Source organism: Nestor notabilis, unplaced genomic scaffold (genome assembly GCF_000696875.1).
Source record: "Nestor notabilis isolate BGI_N333 unplaced genomic scaffold, ASM69687v1 scaffold2498, whole genome shotgun sequence".
Lineage (NCBI taxonomy): Eukaryota > Metazoa > Chordata > Aves > Psittaciformes > Psittacidae > Nestor > Nestor notabilis.
Window position 1 is genome coordinate 81,466 of NW_009938545.1, and position 17,289 is coordinate 98,754.

At 40.3% G+C, this 17,289-nt stretch overlaps 1 protein-coding gene across 1 annotated transcript in view; it reads right to left on the reverse strand.

Moving 5' to 3' along the window:
• The window catches only part of LOC104409483 (glycogen synthase kinase-3 beta), a 90,249-nt gene extending 76,549 nt beyond the window's left edge, over positions 1-13,700 (reverse strand). The window contains exons 1-2 of the mRNA XM_010019359.1: positions 13,646-13,700; positions 11,934-12,127 (exon numbers count right to left, since the gene is read on the reverse strand). Coding sequence (XP_010017661.1) covers positions 11,934-12,127; positions 13,646-13,700 — 249 coding nt within the window. The remainder of the gene's footprint in view (positions 1-11,933; positions 12,128-13,645) is intronic.
• Between the last annotated feature and the right edge of the window lie 3,589 nt (positions 13,701-17,289).

A 17,289-nucleotide genomic window follows, 5' to 3' on the forward strand; every position in this document is an offset into this window, starting at 1 on the left:
CAAGGATTGAATGCCAGCAGCTTCATCTCTCTAACTACCCAGAGTTAGTCTCTGCAGATCAAGATCAACAGTCACAACAGCAAGGTTTGCAATATTGCTCTTTGTAGCCAGAGCAGACCTAGATTTTAGAAGGAACTTTTCAGGATAGACCCTCCTAACAGAAGCATTAAGCAGCAACGTTCTCACTGAAAATGCAAAGAAATACTAACAGGTGCCTCCTATTTCAGCGGAATTGCGACTTCCCAGTTGAATTCCTTTCCTTGCCCTGCTCTCCACCAGTGCACAATGCTTTTCCACATTTTCCACATTTCCACACTACACATTCTAGTGTTCACCCCACACAAGGTTAACAAAGAGCCACTGTATCTTGAGCTGCACCTACCTACATTCAGGAAAATGTAATTCAAATAAGTTTTAAAGGTGAATCAGTTAAAACTTCCAACAGTGTTCAGCTGGACAGCTGAATTCAAAAAGGACTCAGCTGATTTTAATTCCCCTTTAAAGCCCATTACCTACCCAAGAAGTCACCTACAGAATCATCACCCAAAAGCAAATCCATGCAGACAAGCCAGTAGGACAGGATGCCGCAGCTTAGTGCTCCACCAGGAAGGGACTCTCTACTACCACCTGCACACAGCACTGTGCATTTGTGCTGGGTACGGGCTGTTCCTACTAGCAGGATGGACCCTTTCCAAGAGATACTCATCAGGTTCGCTCCAAACAAGAGTCCTTGCACTGTTTATCCTTCCTGCTAATTGCCGGCCTTCGTGCTGCCACAGAAATTGTTCGATGAGTACACTGGCTCTGTTATGCCTCCAACACTCCAGGCAACCTTCAACATGCCCTAGTTTTCCTATGTCTCATGCTTCTTTCTTGTTCTACTCGATCTGTTAGCCCTGTGTTAAAGTAGATAACCTTTATGCCTGTCACACACAGCTAAAGAAGCACAGTCATTGCCTATCAGGGAATCTATTCTATCACCTGTAAACCATGTCCTTTTTTGCCCTTTCCTAAGTTATGTTGACTTTTCAGAAAAAAGCAGTAAGCATTGTACCAAGTTCTTGACTATTTGCTCTGGCTCCTCAAACACTGATTCAAATCACCTACTGTGGTTTCCAGCACACTAGAGAAAGAGCATTTCTATTTTGTACTTCATGCTGCTGGTTTTGCAGGCATCTAAACGACAAATGGACAGAATTAATAACCCCAGTTTAATCAAGGAAGCACCAGATCTCACAGACAGACAGTTCTAGTACAGGTTACTGTGATGCTGCACTAACAGAGGACTATAACCTAAAAGGAATAGAGCACTACTTTAAAAAAACAAAACACCAAGCTTCTAAGATCATTGCCTCAACTAAAAATTACCAGCTCTTACCATCTTCTAATTTTATAACTCAGAATTGCTTACTATTTATAAAATACATTCAGAAGGGCATGACAAAGAAAAAGAGTTAAGTATTTATCCTCATTTTTAGGAATTCTTCAGAAGTCTGAGCTCACCTATGGTCTCCTGCTCTGCACCCCATTAATTTCTGTCAGACTTCATCTTAAACGTGCTCACACAGTTGCTCAAGATCAGAAGCAAAGCAAATTCAATTCAGTGTCTTACATAGATGCATCTAATGTACCCTTGCCCATGCCCTGTATTTTAGAGCAGCAAACTCCCAAGTGCTCATTTTCACACCCGCACACTTACTGATTCCCATGTTAGTCAGCAGCATATCTTTTTCAAGCTTCCTCTATTACTTACCAGTAAAACCAAGCTTTTCCACTACGGTGCCTTCTTGGGTTCACACAGGCAATGTGAACATCCACTATAAACTTCTACTCTGGGGGGAAAGAATAATCGCTGTATACTTGCAGCAAGCACAATGCGACTGGTGGACAGCATGGAAGCTCAGGAAGAGGTATGCAAGTCCCACCACAACACCTAGGTAAGTTGCACTGTTCCATTTCAAGGATTAAGTAGCCTGCAACAAATGATTTCACTCTTAATCAACCAACATACTTGCATTGTTACACTCATATGGTATAAATGAGATACCCGTTTTCAAGCCCAAAAACTAGGTACAACCTTTATGACTCGTGTCTGGTGATATTGAACTAGAGATGAATGTGCAAGGGCCTGAAAACTGAGTCTGATGAGCACATAGATCCTTGGACAAATCTTCAAATGAAGAAACAGAAGCGAATGAATCTTTAAAAGACTTTGAGTCAGATATTCTGTCTTCAGCCTCAGTGATAAACTTTGGGAGGGGAGACAAGGAGGGAAAACGTACTCTAAGTCTCTGTGACAGGGTGCCTTTCGAATTAAAAACTAAAATTAGGTTCAGCTGTTCTTTTACATATGCATTGTTACTATGATTCAGACTGGATGTTTGTATTTTGACTAGTTAGCTCAGGCCTAAGCAGTCTAATCACACTGGCTGGGCTTTCAAAGGAACATCACAAATGCAGAGGTGAAATCAGCACCTTTGTTGGGCCTGTAACAATTAGACCTGGCTTCAAATTTTAGAAGAACTACAGAATACAGATGTATATAGTCTGGGTATTTGCATCATTACTCATAAGAGCCTTGATTACTCATCCCAGCTCACTACACATAAACAAAAGCCCATCCTGAAGAGAGGAGACTGCATTCTAACACATATTAAAAAATACAATAAACACCACAGCTCACATTTCACCCTGGAGCAGGTCCCTTCCCTGCTCCTGCCCCAAAACCAGTACAAATGCACGACAACCTCTTTATTGACATCACTCCTGGTATTTTAAAACAAGTATTAACACAGTACCTAAACATTAGGCACCATAACTGGAATTTTCCTCAATGGAGTAAGTTTCTCATTACCTTTGCAAAAGGATTTCTTATTTTGGGTTACTGCATGATAGAACTCTTACAAGCCACTCAGAGAAAATCAGATTGTGTTTTAATTCCTACAGTAGATCATACAGCAGTCTAAGTCATCCAACAAAATCTGTCTCCATCATCCTTTAAATTTAGTCTTGAGCACCATATGCCAAATTTCACTGCATAATGCAGACAGAAAATGTGAGGGAAAAACTGAAGCGTGACATGAAGCTAAAACAAGCTTTTCTCAAAAATATGCAATGTAAAGTAGCAGAAAAGCAATTCCTTGTACTGTGTAGGCTAAAAATAATTGTGTTGGTCACTCACATCTCACCTCCTCAGTCCTCACAGAGACCAGGAAGTATCCAAGTCACAGGAAAAAACAGCAGTTTTGCTAATTCTAGAATATGCCCGACTGTCTGAGGTGCCTTTCTCTGCAATACAGATGCCTCACAAACATTTAAAGTGGTCTCCTTTTATCATGTCCCTATTACTACTTACCTAGTCTTGGTACTACTTTTTAAAGCAGCAATGGGCAGTGCATATTGTCCTTAGCAGCAAAGAAAGCCATTGTCAACTACACAGCTCTCAAAGATTTGACAGCTTCCCAGATGGAACACAATGGTTGGTTCTAAAATGCAAGGTCGACTCAACGAAACGATGTAGCAATTCAAAATTATTCCCATTTCCACATTTCCTTAAACCTTCCTCATTTTGTTTGATGAATTTGAGTTACTCTCCTCAAGGAGGAACCAGGAATAAAAAAAGCAGTTCACTGACAAGGTTTTAAACAAAGGGCTGACTACGAGCCAGTGCTGGAGGGCACAGAACAATGTCTTCATGACACAGGAACTACAAGATCTGTCCCCACTCTTTGCTTTAGGAACCCTCTGTTGAGCAGTAGGTGAATCTCTTCTGTCCTTCCTGTGTCTTGCACTTCATCATTTATTCCTTCTTTCCCCTCAAATGTATAGTTACCACAGCAGAGTATCTGCAAAAATCCCAAATACTGAGTTCAAAAGGACATTTTGCCACTACCTCATTTAGCAGCCCAGTATTTTAAAGATAAAGATCTCTGTTTAACAGCAAAAGACTGAAGCCGAATTATTTGACGATATAATCCAATCATGCTCTAAGATGTGCATGTTGCACCGAAGATAATTTAACCAAGTAAGAATGAAGTAAGCAACCAGGAGCCACAGGTACATAATGTTGCTGGAAATAAAGAGTGTTTATGCTAAATCATCTGTAGCCAGACAATCTCCTGCTGTGGGACTTCTAAGAGAGTACACAACGGTACAACAAAAAGCCTTAAAGTAACGGCATGCACCAAACATTCAAGTACTCTCAAAAGCACCATTTTTACGTAAACAAGTATCAGCTAATGTTCCATTTCTACCTTACACAACACTTTTCTCCCTAGCTGAGAGACAGGCGTAGAAGGTTCCCACTGGGATATCATTTCCACCCAACATCCTCTTCAGTACCCAAGGCTCGCTCTCAAGAGCATTAGATGTGATATTCTCTGCATGTTCATCTTAGCTAGAACTGCAAGATGAAAAGAATAAATCTAGCTCAGTATTTACGTACGAGCTCACACAACAGTGTGTGTTTAGTCTTCCTGGCAATGGTCCAGAAAGGCTATCACAGATCTTTCTATAAAGCACCACGAACACAATTTTCACAACTGGTTTTGAACACCAGCACGACACCCCAAAAATGAAGACTGTTAAAGTCAGCCTTCCCCTCACGTACACAGACCTACATGTGCCACAAACCAGGCTACCTCTAATCAGAAGGTACGACCAGAAAGTAAACCCCTCATTTACAAATGTGAACAATAAATAAGTGATCCTGACTGCATGCAGAAATACTGCTTTTCTACACCAGTCCCTTGCAGGCACATAGGCAGCAAAGCTGAAAAGTCAAAGGAAGGTGTCTTTTAAAAATGGAACTTAATTTGACTAGGATTAGGAAGGAATTCTGCAGCATCTTCAACTATACTCACACAGCTATAGTATACTGATGGTATGTGGCAGAGTAACAGCTATTTATGTGCTTTAAACTACACATTTCCACACCTGAATGGGTTTGGAATTCTTTTGAACTGTAATCTTCACTCTGAATATCATTATTTCAGAACAGCATCCCTAAAATGTTACTCTTTTTTAACCTCTCTAACTCAAAGCATTCTCCAGTTTAATTTAGGAACATATATATGGAATATGTATTTCATGGAATGTGTATAAATATACGTATTTCATGAACATCAGACATATGAACTCACTTCCTTTAGTAGATGTGAAAGACAACAGGAAATAAACCAAAGCATTAAGAGAGCAGCTGTATGAATTACCTGGACCAGTGGAACAAAAGGCCTTTTATAAATTTAGTGTATCTTAAGTTTTTTTCTGTTGGCCAGTAGATTCACATAGTCTCAAGTTATGCACTAGAAGGGGATGTGAATAGAAAATTGATCACAAACAGCTATCTTGTTTTAAAATCCTAGCTTTGGTCCTAGTCCAGAAGAACTTGTGGAAACAGAAAAGCTCAAAATCTAAACTCGAACTGGAGCATGTATCTACACAAATGCCTCATGCCAGATCCCCTCAAGGGCTCTTTTGACTCCTGCCTTTTCAAGAGACACATTCTTACGGCAGGTATTTCCCTACTAAGATGTGGGTTTCCACATGGCAACATGGGGAAACTCATTTTTACACACACACAGAGCTATGTCTGCAGATGAAGAGCACTTCCTTGTCTTCCCCAGGCCAACTGCCTGTCAGAAGACAGATCTGTTGTTCTGGGTGCTTTCTAACTATTCAACAATATAATTAAGGCATCCTTTTAAGAGTACCACCTCCAAAATGGTCTTATGAACAGTGATTCACTATTCCTCAGATCTTCAAAGCAGGTAAGCTGTGCAAGTCCTCAAAGACTTAAAAGAAAGATCTTAAATATCATTATTTCTCATCACCATGTCTTTCCTTTATGACTTTTTATCCCACGGGTGCTTCCAACTTAACTGAGATAGGGTAAAAAAATAAGGACAGGGTATATAAAAACAGACATTCTTTTGAGAGAAGGTCTTTACAGATCAGTGTTTGAATATTCAGCAACCCTTAGATGGAGCTATGAGGGTTCTCAGCTAACACACACACACAGGTTAAATTAACAAAGAAAGTGCAGTCCTTAGCTCAGTGGAAATTTGTGCAGATGACCAGTGGCCACAGATAAAGACGATCATGAATACACTGGAGCAGGTCCAAGCTCTACACTGTATTCAAGACTAAAACCACTGACTTGAGATGAAGATGGTGTTTGTTCTAAACCTTAGTGATAAGGGGTAAAGTACTTCAGATACTCTGTGCTTGAAAGAGTCGACAACTCAGGCACATAAAAAGGAAGTCAAGATTTCTATGTGGTATCTCAGCTTTCAGCAATAACTACGGCTTCTCGTAAACTATATATTTAACATCCTCATGGGCAAAGCTACAGTACACAGGAACAGGAGCCTGCAAGATTGATTTGCTAAAACATTAAAAGGCAAAATGCTTCTTGCACCCTGTCTGAACATGGTAAAGAGAGACCAAACCCACACTGAAGAGACAGCAATACTTTTTCCCTTAAAGCTTTCCAACCAGGTTCCCAACAGGTATGAACAGGCTGGGTGTCAAACTCCTGTTTGTCAGTCAATAGACATGATTGACTATAGCCCAAGCTTACAGATTAAAAACCACACCTCTTATTTCCATCAGGTTACTAGGTATATCCCTCCTCAAAACAGATGAGCTACACTAATGGTGATCTCAGCAGACTGAAGCCCCCTGAAAATGCAGTCTGTTTTCAATAAAATATTACTAGCTGCTGTATCTCCAATGGCCAAGGATAACCAAGGGCCAAGAAATAAGCCAAGGTCAACCAAGAGTGGAACTAATTAAACGTGATTTGCAGTTGGATTCTCAGTGGTCTGTTAACTATTGGGATTCTGAGAGCAGAAGGTAACAGATCTCATTAGTCAACAGGTTCACACTTTGTGTGTGTGCATCTTTACAGAATGGCACGATCCACCACAAGCAGACGCACAACCTATTAAAAAGAAAAATGCATCAGCTTTAAACTGTTGAACCCTTTAAACAGAAAAGCCTCTTGAATTCAGAAGTTAATGGAAGAACCCAATCACCCACTCATTTTCCAATGAGACTTCTTCCTTGTGGATTTATATTTGTCATGTGACCTGCTACGATCCAAATTGCTGTAATTAACACAAACAGTGGATATAGGTTACTTTGAAAAAGGGTATTTTTATACTTAGCAGCTTCATATATTTGAGGCAGAAACCACAGGAAAGCTGTTCCTCTTCCAGAAACATTTCAAATAGTTCACAAAAGTACACGTACACAGCAAAGAAAGAGAGAAACCAGAATCTCAATACAGTCTTTTTTTCCATTCTCTTGGCTTTTTAGGTTTTAAGGCTCAGATTAACACTGAGATTTTATATATTAAAAAAAAAATAAATCATGCAATTGGTCACAACATAGATTCCTCCCATAGCTAAAAATAGGAAAAAGCACTGCCTACTATTTAGTGGCGTCAGCTTTATCATGTTTATGACCGTCAGGGCCCCAGTTTGACATCCTCTCACACTCCAAAAGATCTGCCTATTTAAATAATCCTGGCAACTAAGTCACAGGCACACACAATTGCATTGCTGAATGATTTGACAGACTGGATAGCATGAATGGTTGTTGTAACAGAATTTGGCTTTCTCTTGCTGCACACTTCAGGTCTATGTGAGCCATTAACAAGAAATGTTAATGCCTGTTCTAGATTGTCTGAAAAGAAGCAAGATTACGAAGAACTCTCCTCATCATTTAGATGAACTCTCTTCTTCATTTCTATTCTAGCACTAAAGCAGAAACATCAAGTACTGCAATTCAGAGAAGGATTTAAGTATTTATTCCCAATGAGCTGAGACATTTTTCTAGCAATTCACACATTCATTCCAATGGGATTTCTTAGGAATGACAGGAATAACAAAAACTAGACTAAGATTTTCCTATTTATGCTAACATACCTGCTTGCTTATTATTTCTTCTTCCAGAATGAGACAGCAACATGACTGTCTCTTACTCTGAAGAACATCCCAATGAACATGCCAACAAAAGCAGTAGAAGAAAATCTGTGCTACCAGTGTTATCTTTCCAAGCATCACAATTAGGCTGACAGACATGTGGATGAAAACAACTGAAATACTATAAATCAATAATTTAACTGCACCCATCTTTATTAATGCTTTGCATGAGGACCTATTCTTATGCATCTCTGGGATGCAGAAATAGTAAAGATCTGTGAAAACCAGGACAGAGTCTTTAGGAAATTTCGCCGTTTTAATGGATTTTGGTCCCAAAACCTTGTTAAGAGTTGTCTTACATGTTTTTTCGAAGAGAAACATCTCTCTCTTACCCTTGTTTAACTTCTACCTGAAAAAAGAACCAAAAACCAAACAAAAAATAAAAGCCCAAAGAAAGTACAATGTTCCATACTGACTAGAGAAAAATTCAATGGTCCGATGGATGGAGGTTACACTGAACTCTAGACAATACTCATTTAATCCCCAGAACACTTCAGAGACCCTGTTTAAAACCCAACCATGCAGGAACTGCACTGCCAAGCTGAAGAGCCTCTGAACTGCAACAAAGGAGTAGAAAGAAGTAGGAGCATTGCAGACTACCCTTACCATCACGGAAACTGTAACATTCAACTCTTTACCAAAGATTTTACAGTCACTTTGTTCTGGCACAGTCCAATGCTGCTTCCACTTCAGTGGAGGCTGCCGAGAAACCTGTCATAGTAATGGAAAAGGAAAACAAAGACAATCCCCCTCTGGCAATTCCAGCTTTCAAGCTAGCTTTAAACCTGGAGAAAAGTATCTCAACTTCCTGTCAGAGATCTAAAAACTGGCAACTGTCATGCATTTTCCAGATGTTTACAATAAACTCCCTATGCATTCACAAGATGCAGAAGCAGCCTGTAAGTTACACTCTCGGGCCTTCCTGAAGCCTCTGAATCATGCTCTTGCAGTTTCGAGACTTCTTGCTGGCTTTTCTAAAGGCTTCTTTTTCACATTATTTTTTTATTATTATTATTTTTAAGACCTAAATCACAAAGGAATTATACTGCATGTACCAAGATAAATCCGTCAGGATACAGAGATAAGCAGGCACCTGCTTGAAGCATACAATTGAAAGTTCTATTGATGATCTACAGTTCAGGAAGTAACTTCATGCATTACTTTCCTCTTCTTGCTTCCCCATCACTGGGACCACAGTGCAGACAGGTATTTCTAAAGTGCTCCCTCTCTTGCCTCAGAAGTTGATCACCTTGATTTAAATCAAACAAGCTATTCGCCACCCTTGGCTGTCTACACTAGGGTTTTCCTCATCATTGCCAAAGCAGGGATGTACATTTTGAGAGGTAAGTGGCAGATTTCTTAAGGAACTCCACTCACCAGGACTTGGATCCAGACTGAGACAGCCATGTGGGGGTGACAACAACCTAGCTGAGCTGTACACCACTGCTCAGCTCTCTGAGCTGAAGAGCTGGTCCACTCCTATGCTGCAATCAAAATGTACAGCCAAGAGACATTCAGAGCTCCCCCTTTAACTGGCATAGTATCTGGTCCAGCATTTACAACCAATGAGTAGCATACCCTGAAGTAATTGCATGCTATTCTTGATGTAAGACACATGTCTCTTCCAAATCTATCCAGGCAGAGACTTTCATCCAGCCTGCAGGAATTTACACCTCCTGCCAACAGAACATACACTTCCAGATCAGAATGTGAAAAGAAAGGCAGGACTAAACTGATGAATGATATAAAAACTAGGGAGCTGAGAGCAAAGGTAGATGATGTTGCACAGCTGGCATACAAGTTTGGGATAAGACCATCAAACCAAAATGTGTAACTTGAGTACTTCTGCAGATCTGTGCAAATTAGGGATTTAGAAAAAGTATTTTTAAATTAATGCCATCTATCCATAAATCTACATGTGCACCTACCATTAATTCCACCTAGTTTAGGGATATAAAACTCTCCAGGTACTGGATGTTCACAGTTTATGTCATCACACATAGGCAACCAGTTCAGAGTTCAAACTGGAAACACCCTACTTAGTTTTTTAGTTTAGTGTTTTTCCTTAAACAAAAAGAGGGCTAATATCCCAAGATACCACCTTTTTTGAAATCACTCTCCAAAATAAAGACATAACCAAATGTCTCTGAACCAACTACTGCCACAAAACCAAAGCCCTACATTTTGTTGTAGGTGCCCAATACAGATTTATGGGGGGAAAAAAATAAATGAAAATTAAGATGTCACAAACTATTAGCATCTGATGGGCAGAAACTAAAATGTTCGACCAAGTTTTCATTTTGACACCCTACACACCTCAGTCATAAGACTAAAGAAATCAAAGATTTTGGTCCAAAGCACTAGCTGACATCCACCAAGCATGACATGCTAAGGGAAATGTCCTGGCCTCCCCCCTTAAACTGTACAATGGGAAGAGATCAAAATGGTCTTTTAAGCATGACTAATTTTAGAGCTTCTCTTATGTCATTGCCTCTTCCATTCTTCTAAAATAATCCTCTCTTTCATCACATTGCATGCTTCCCCAGTACTAATTGCCTTCCACACATAATACAGTCCAGAAATAACTCAGATGCAAGAACAATGTGAGAACTTTACACACCTTTCTCAATTAGAAGTTAAATAATGCTGTATGATTAGATTAATTTAAACATATCTTTCCTCTTTCATTCTTCATCTAATGCATCTGTAATATGCTGATGCCTGTGGTGATGACAGCATTAATTTCAAGACTCACGAAAAGGCATATACCAGTTCCTTCAGAACACTTCAAAAGGATGGTTTTGCTCCAAAAACGGGACATGAATTTAAAACATAAGCAATAAAGCCAGCTGTGCTTGAAGTCTTAGGGAAAAAATGAGAAACCTGAGGAGATTACAACAATGTCATCTAATTGCCTTCAGGATTTCTAAACCTAAGTATCAAATTGCAAAAAAGAAGTTTCCAATCACTGATTTTTCTTAAATACGTTTCAACTTCCTTTTAAGCACAGAAGATTTTGTATCAAGACCATGGCAAAAAGATTATCTGTGGCACTCTCTCTATTAATTATCTTTATACTTCTATAGCCATTAAGGCTGTGGCCTTTAGATCCCAAAACCCACACCACTGATTTCAGACACTAAAGACAGCATCTTTGCTATCATTCACTGCTTGCACAATTTTAGCTACAGGCCACCTGACTAGAAGGGAAGTAGTCAAGCACACCAAGTACCAAGCACAAGACTAACAGCAGTGGTGCGGTTGCTGATGGTCCTTGACTTTTATTTGGTTTAAACATCACCAGATAAAAATACAATTTTTTGGAGGGCTACTTGTTCGAAGGAACAATTTAGGTCTAACAGAACCACTACAACAGATCACATTTATAAATGGGGTAATGAAGGGAAATAACTCGCCCTCAGTCCAAACTGCCCTGAGCTCAGTATTTGTTATTCTCTTGTTTGGCCTGAGGGCTTCCTGATTTACTCAAATACAACCTTCCACCTGTAGCGGCAACAACCAAGAACAAAGCCTAAAGGCTTCTGTTTCTTCCAGCAGCTTAATTACTAATGACTGGAGAAGAGTCTATGCTAGAAAGAAGTAAGCATAAGACAATCCTTTCTCTTGTTTTCATCGCTTGTTGTCTGAAAAATCTAGTCTACAACCTGGAAACAGCACATCAAATCAAGATGTTTAGCTTCCTGTTTTGCACTACTCCAAATAATCATAAAAACAATCAATGACTCACTGATTTTCAAGTTAAACTATATCCCTTTATCATAGACCATCTATTTAATCTTTAGTTCTTGAAATTTTTACGTGCATTTATGAACCCCAATGAAAATAAATTAAAAAAGTAAAAATAAAAATAAAAACACTGCCATCAAAGACATGGAAAACAAGTTAACATTCATAAAAACATGACGAACTTATGCATAGGCTCACCTTAAATCTTTTATCCTGCAGGACTTTCTTAATGGCCACAAGCTCTCCTGAATCACAGAGTTTGGCTTGATACACAACACCGAAAGATCCATTTCCGATAACCTTGGTGTCTGTGTAGCTAACTTCTTGTGGTCGGTCCGGACCTTGTCCAGGAGTTGCCACTACTGTAGTCACTTTGCTGCCATCTTTGTCTCCTGGGAAGCAAGAGATAGATAAATAATCAAAATACATGCATAAACAAGATGAACAACAAGTACTTATTTCTACATCTGATTAATGTAAGTGGTATTAAACACAGTGTTGTTTGTATTACCAAAATGAAGCATTTCCCTTTCCCTGTATTTTCCTGTAACTGAAGAAACCAGCCTGTCAGCATGCAGAGTAGCACTCTGCCCTTTACAGGCATCTATCTGGCAACAAAACCCAAGAACTGAAAAAGTTTATTACAAACCCACCTACATGCAAAGCTTCAGCTTTTGTTCATTAGGAAGCAAATCCTTTGTCAAAGCTGGCTGTGAGGACCTGAAGCAAAACCTAGGCTGCATTGTATGGCGCGGTCCTGCTCCTCTCTCCTTCCTTGTAAAGGAGGGCATGCACTGGGGTGGGGAGAGGAAGGGGAAGAGGGATGATGGTGGCACGCACTTAGCTTGCATTTCAATACAAACCACACTGCAGAGATGTGTGCTCAAGAAGCAAGATCACAGAAGATGCTGCACAGGTGAATGTGCTCTGGTGTTGAAACCCACAGTGGCTGTGAGTTTCAACAGTCCACTGCCAACCACAAGAGCACTTTCCATCAAAAGACAAAGCCGCTATCAGCTACTCTTAGCACTACTGCTATCACCAACTGTGCTTCCCCCTGTTCAAGGTCTGATTTTGTTTGCAATAGGACCTAAATGATAGACATTCTGCAGGCACACACTAGTCATTTATTACCCTTCAGTTATGACAGCTCGAGTTACAGAATCCAAGAGGGCTGCAAGAAATACACTCTCTGCTGTTCCACAGCCATCACTCAAACTCTACAGAGACTTCACTGAAATGCTCACAAGGCCAGAGTATCACCATTACTGTTAGTGAGATTTGCTCCCTGCTTTCCCAAAAACATCAAGACTACCAAAAAAAACCTGTCCCTGGCAATATTGGTTGAGATTTGAAGTACCTGGTCTCAAAGGATCTGCTCTAAGGACACTCTTGAGAGCTGGAATTCCTTTAGCAACCCCTGAATTTCAGGCCATGTCAGGTGGTTCTTCCCAACGTGGCACTGTGACAACCTGGCCACCTTCTCCAGAGCCATCAGTTTTGTATGCTTTTCTTTAAGTCCATGGAAAAACAGGTCCTAACGAAACTTGTTAAAATCTTCAGATCTTAAAAGCGTAAGCGCTGACACTTTGTGCAGTTCTGGTGTCCTCAACATAAGAAGGACATGGAGCTGTTGGAGCAAGTCCAGAGGAGGCCACGAGGATGACCAGGGGCTGGAGCACCTCCCTTAGGGAGACAGGCTGAGAAAGTTGGGGCTGTTCAGCCTGGAGAAGAGAAGCTGCGTGGAGACCTCAGAGCAGCTTCCAGTGGCTGAAGGAACAAAAACACCCTTTTCCAGCAACCTGCAGTACCTCCAAATTGAGACTCCTAAAAGCAAACACCAGGAAACATTATACCACACAGCAAGCCTTAATGAGAAGCCTAGGCAGTTTATGTCTCATCCCTTTCACCTCTTATTCTCTTATGGACTGTGAGACGTAGTGTCCCCAGCGGATAAGCAGACATTGTCAAACACACAATACCCTCGACACATTCAATTGTAGGTCTACAATAGAACTAGAACATTAAATTGAAAAACCAAGGAAGGAAGGAAGGACCAAGCACCAAAATACTAAACAGCTCTTACGGCACAGCTCACATCAGAAGGTCATTAGTATTTGTCCAGAAGCTGCTGCTTTCTGGGGCAATATGACCTAGCTTTATTGTAACAAAAAGCAGACTCATGTGCCTATATAACCATCATTTAGGCAAAGCATCTTTGTAACAGCCAGGAGAGAAGCACAAATGAAAATAAACAGCTGTCACTCTGTAGGACGCTTGGTACATTTCATGCAAACCCTGAAAGCACTTCCCCACACAGTGTTGATGTTTAACATCCATGGTGTGCTATTAAATGGACGGTTTTGACGACAAGGTTATTGTAGAAGTCTGACGTGCAACTGAAAACAAAATCCAGACATTTTAATTCCCAAATGCTCTGATCTTTCTAGCTCACTTCCCACCTTTAGCACATGATGACTGTATGGGACAAACCATGAGCATTAGGTAATGTCAGTGGTTTGAAAGCAGAGAATACTCATCAGTTTGTGGGAAGAAAAGAACATACTCCACTTACAAGAACAGTTTATTAGAGCATGAGTGCAAGTTCTAACTCTATTTTCCAGTATCTTGGCATAGCTTAGAATGGCTCATATCATCATTTTACCTAATGCCAATGGTCAATTACCCTTTCAAGCCGAGTATAAATGCAACGCTGTATACCCAGAAAGAAATTGAACATATTAAATTGTCCTTTATTTATACAATTCAGCGATTAAACCAAAATTAATATGGAGTGGTATTATTTTAATGAAAGATTTGTATGGTTTGGGAAAAAGAAGCACAAAGCTCGGAAAAAATGCTGGTAGGTGTTTACCCAGGTGAGACAAGGGATTCTGCTACTGGACAAGCATTTTGTCTCATCAGAACCCCACCAGCTGCAGATTCCTACACTAGGTCAAAGCTGACCATTTGACAAGTGTACTGCACATACACTTTTTGCCAGTGCCTAAACTAGCTGTCAGGAAATAAAACTCTCTTCAGCCCTCAGAAACCATGAAAGACGTCCTTTGTTATTGATCAGAATGCACCCCACGCTTTCTATTGAATAGGCCTGGAAAAAGTCCAAGATTATGTCTGCCCTACATCCCCTCAACTGTTTAGCTTCTGACCAAGAGGTACAAGTGCACACTGATGCACATCTATCTATGATTCGTTTTTCTTTCAACTACATACACACCCTCTTCCTCCTCTTCTGTATGTTTTGAAGTTGAAGAAACAATGAATTAGTAGGATGTTTAAAGCTGCTTCCTTCCTACTTCAAGTGCAATCTGTCCTTTGTGCCATCTACAAACTCCCTTTCCTCTTTCTATTGGCTTTATCCATCCACTCTTACTTCCCTCCTCCAATTGCTACACTCCTCGTTGGCATGCACACAGGTCCTCCTTTAGATGTTACTTAGGTTGTTTTGAAGTTCTAAACCTACAACACACTCTCTATGAGTATCCACCTAATTCAAGTATCTTCACTGATCTGTTCCAATTCTCAGTGTCTCCTCCCTATTAAGATATGGCTCAGTATTAAGTCAACATTGAGTACTTCTCCCTCTCCCAAGTCTAAGGCTTCTCCACACTCCTCCACCTCAATTTGCTCAATGCTCAATACAGTCAACAAGTCATTTCCATGGAAAACTTACACTGCTGGAACTAGCCCCTGCCAATTTGAACAGATCACAACCAGCAGGTGACACAACTACCTATAGAGAAATAAGTGATCAGAAGGGGATGGGAGTCTATCAGAATTGCACTGGCTTTTTTCAGTCACTGATAATTGAGAAGGTCAAAAGATCCGAATACTTTGTGAAACAAATCTCTTAACAGAAAGCACAAGAAAAGTTATCTGCTAGGATCTGATGCCAACCATCTGATAAGGCTATGAAACAGAACACCTGGCTTCTTAGATATCTGTTCATGGCATGTGAAGGAAGAAGGAGGTCATCAGCTGCTCTGAGAATCTTCAATGTGAGGAACATGCTTGAGGCACACTGTCAGCAGGAGAAGTCACAGTGCTAGATGACATCCTTCTGATTATTTTGGCCTACTACATTTCTAAAAGGTTGATTTCACAAAAAGCTAATAATTATGAGCCCCTACAGGGGAGAAAGTAGAAAAGTGATATTTACGAGCAGTTTTACTAGACAACTTCCTTTCTTCATCAGTGAACTGCATGAGTGTTACCTAATGGGAGACAGCACGAGATGGAAATGAACATTCAAGGATCAAATCAGAAAACCTCAGGGAATCTAAGAAAGGAGTCTAACAAAATACAGTGTGTTTTGCTTTTACATTTACCCCAAGCAAAAGGAGTCCATGAAACTGCAGAAACAGTTTGGGTCAAACATTAAACAAAACCCTGTAAGTGTGCCAATCATCACCCAGAGAAGCAGAAGTATTCACTAAATATATACACACACACACACTTGTTTTAGACAGGAAATGTCAGCTGACTTCTTGACTGAAACCAAATACCACAAAATAAAAGAGCATCTATCAGATGTTACTTAAGATCAGAAGAATCTCACAGGTTGTATCCAAGAATTTTGGAAGAGCTAGCTAAAAAGCCTGAGAAGTAATATTGATTTCTAAAAGGAATCAGAACACTCAGAGAACAAAGGTAGACTGAATGACCCACACGATCCTGTAAGTTTGACAAGTTCAGATTAACTACCATACCAGCTACTTTGAGAATGAATAAAGGAGTAAGGTGGTTTATAGAGACTGCATTGTTAAAGAGATTACAGGTTCATGTCAAAAAGAGGCAAAAAGAAGTACTGATGGAAAAATCACTGTGACTTCTGCAGGGTTTCTGACTTGCTATCACACTGTAAATTAATGGAAAAACATGTATACAGAAAGAAACATGATTATTCATCAAATTATAATACTCTAGTCTGCAAGTTTCAAGACAACTGTAATCTAATAAAATATAGTAGGAGGCCCCACTGGCATTAGCTTTTGGTCTCATACTTACTGCTTGTATCAACCAATGTGAAAGAATTGCTATGAAACACAGAATGGTTTGGGTTGGGAGGGACCTTAAAGCTCATTCAGTTCCAACCCCCTGCCATGGACAGGGACACCTTCCACTAGAGCAGGTTGCTCCAAGCCCTGTCCAGCCTGGCCTTGAACACTGTGAGGGATGGGTTATGAAGCTCTCAGACACAACATTTAGACTTCTGCACAGGGCAGAGATCAGTGAAGAAGCAGCTGGCCTTCCTTCCTAACCCAGGCACAAACCAAGCACAGGGATTCAGGACCTAAGGTGACAGGCCATACAGCCAAACCAAGTAAAGCCATCCAAAGAGTGGAGTCATCAACTCTGGCTTGCGAAACATCCTAGCACAGAGTAAGTGCCTAAGCACAACATTGCTACCGAGATCTAAAGCAATCCTCAGATGTACAAGCAGAGGAACATCAGCCAGAAAATAAAAAACAACTGACCAAACAAAAATGCAAAAAACCCCCACCCCAAACCAAACAAAAACAAAAACCGAGGG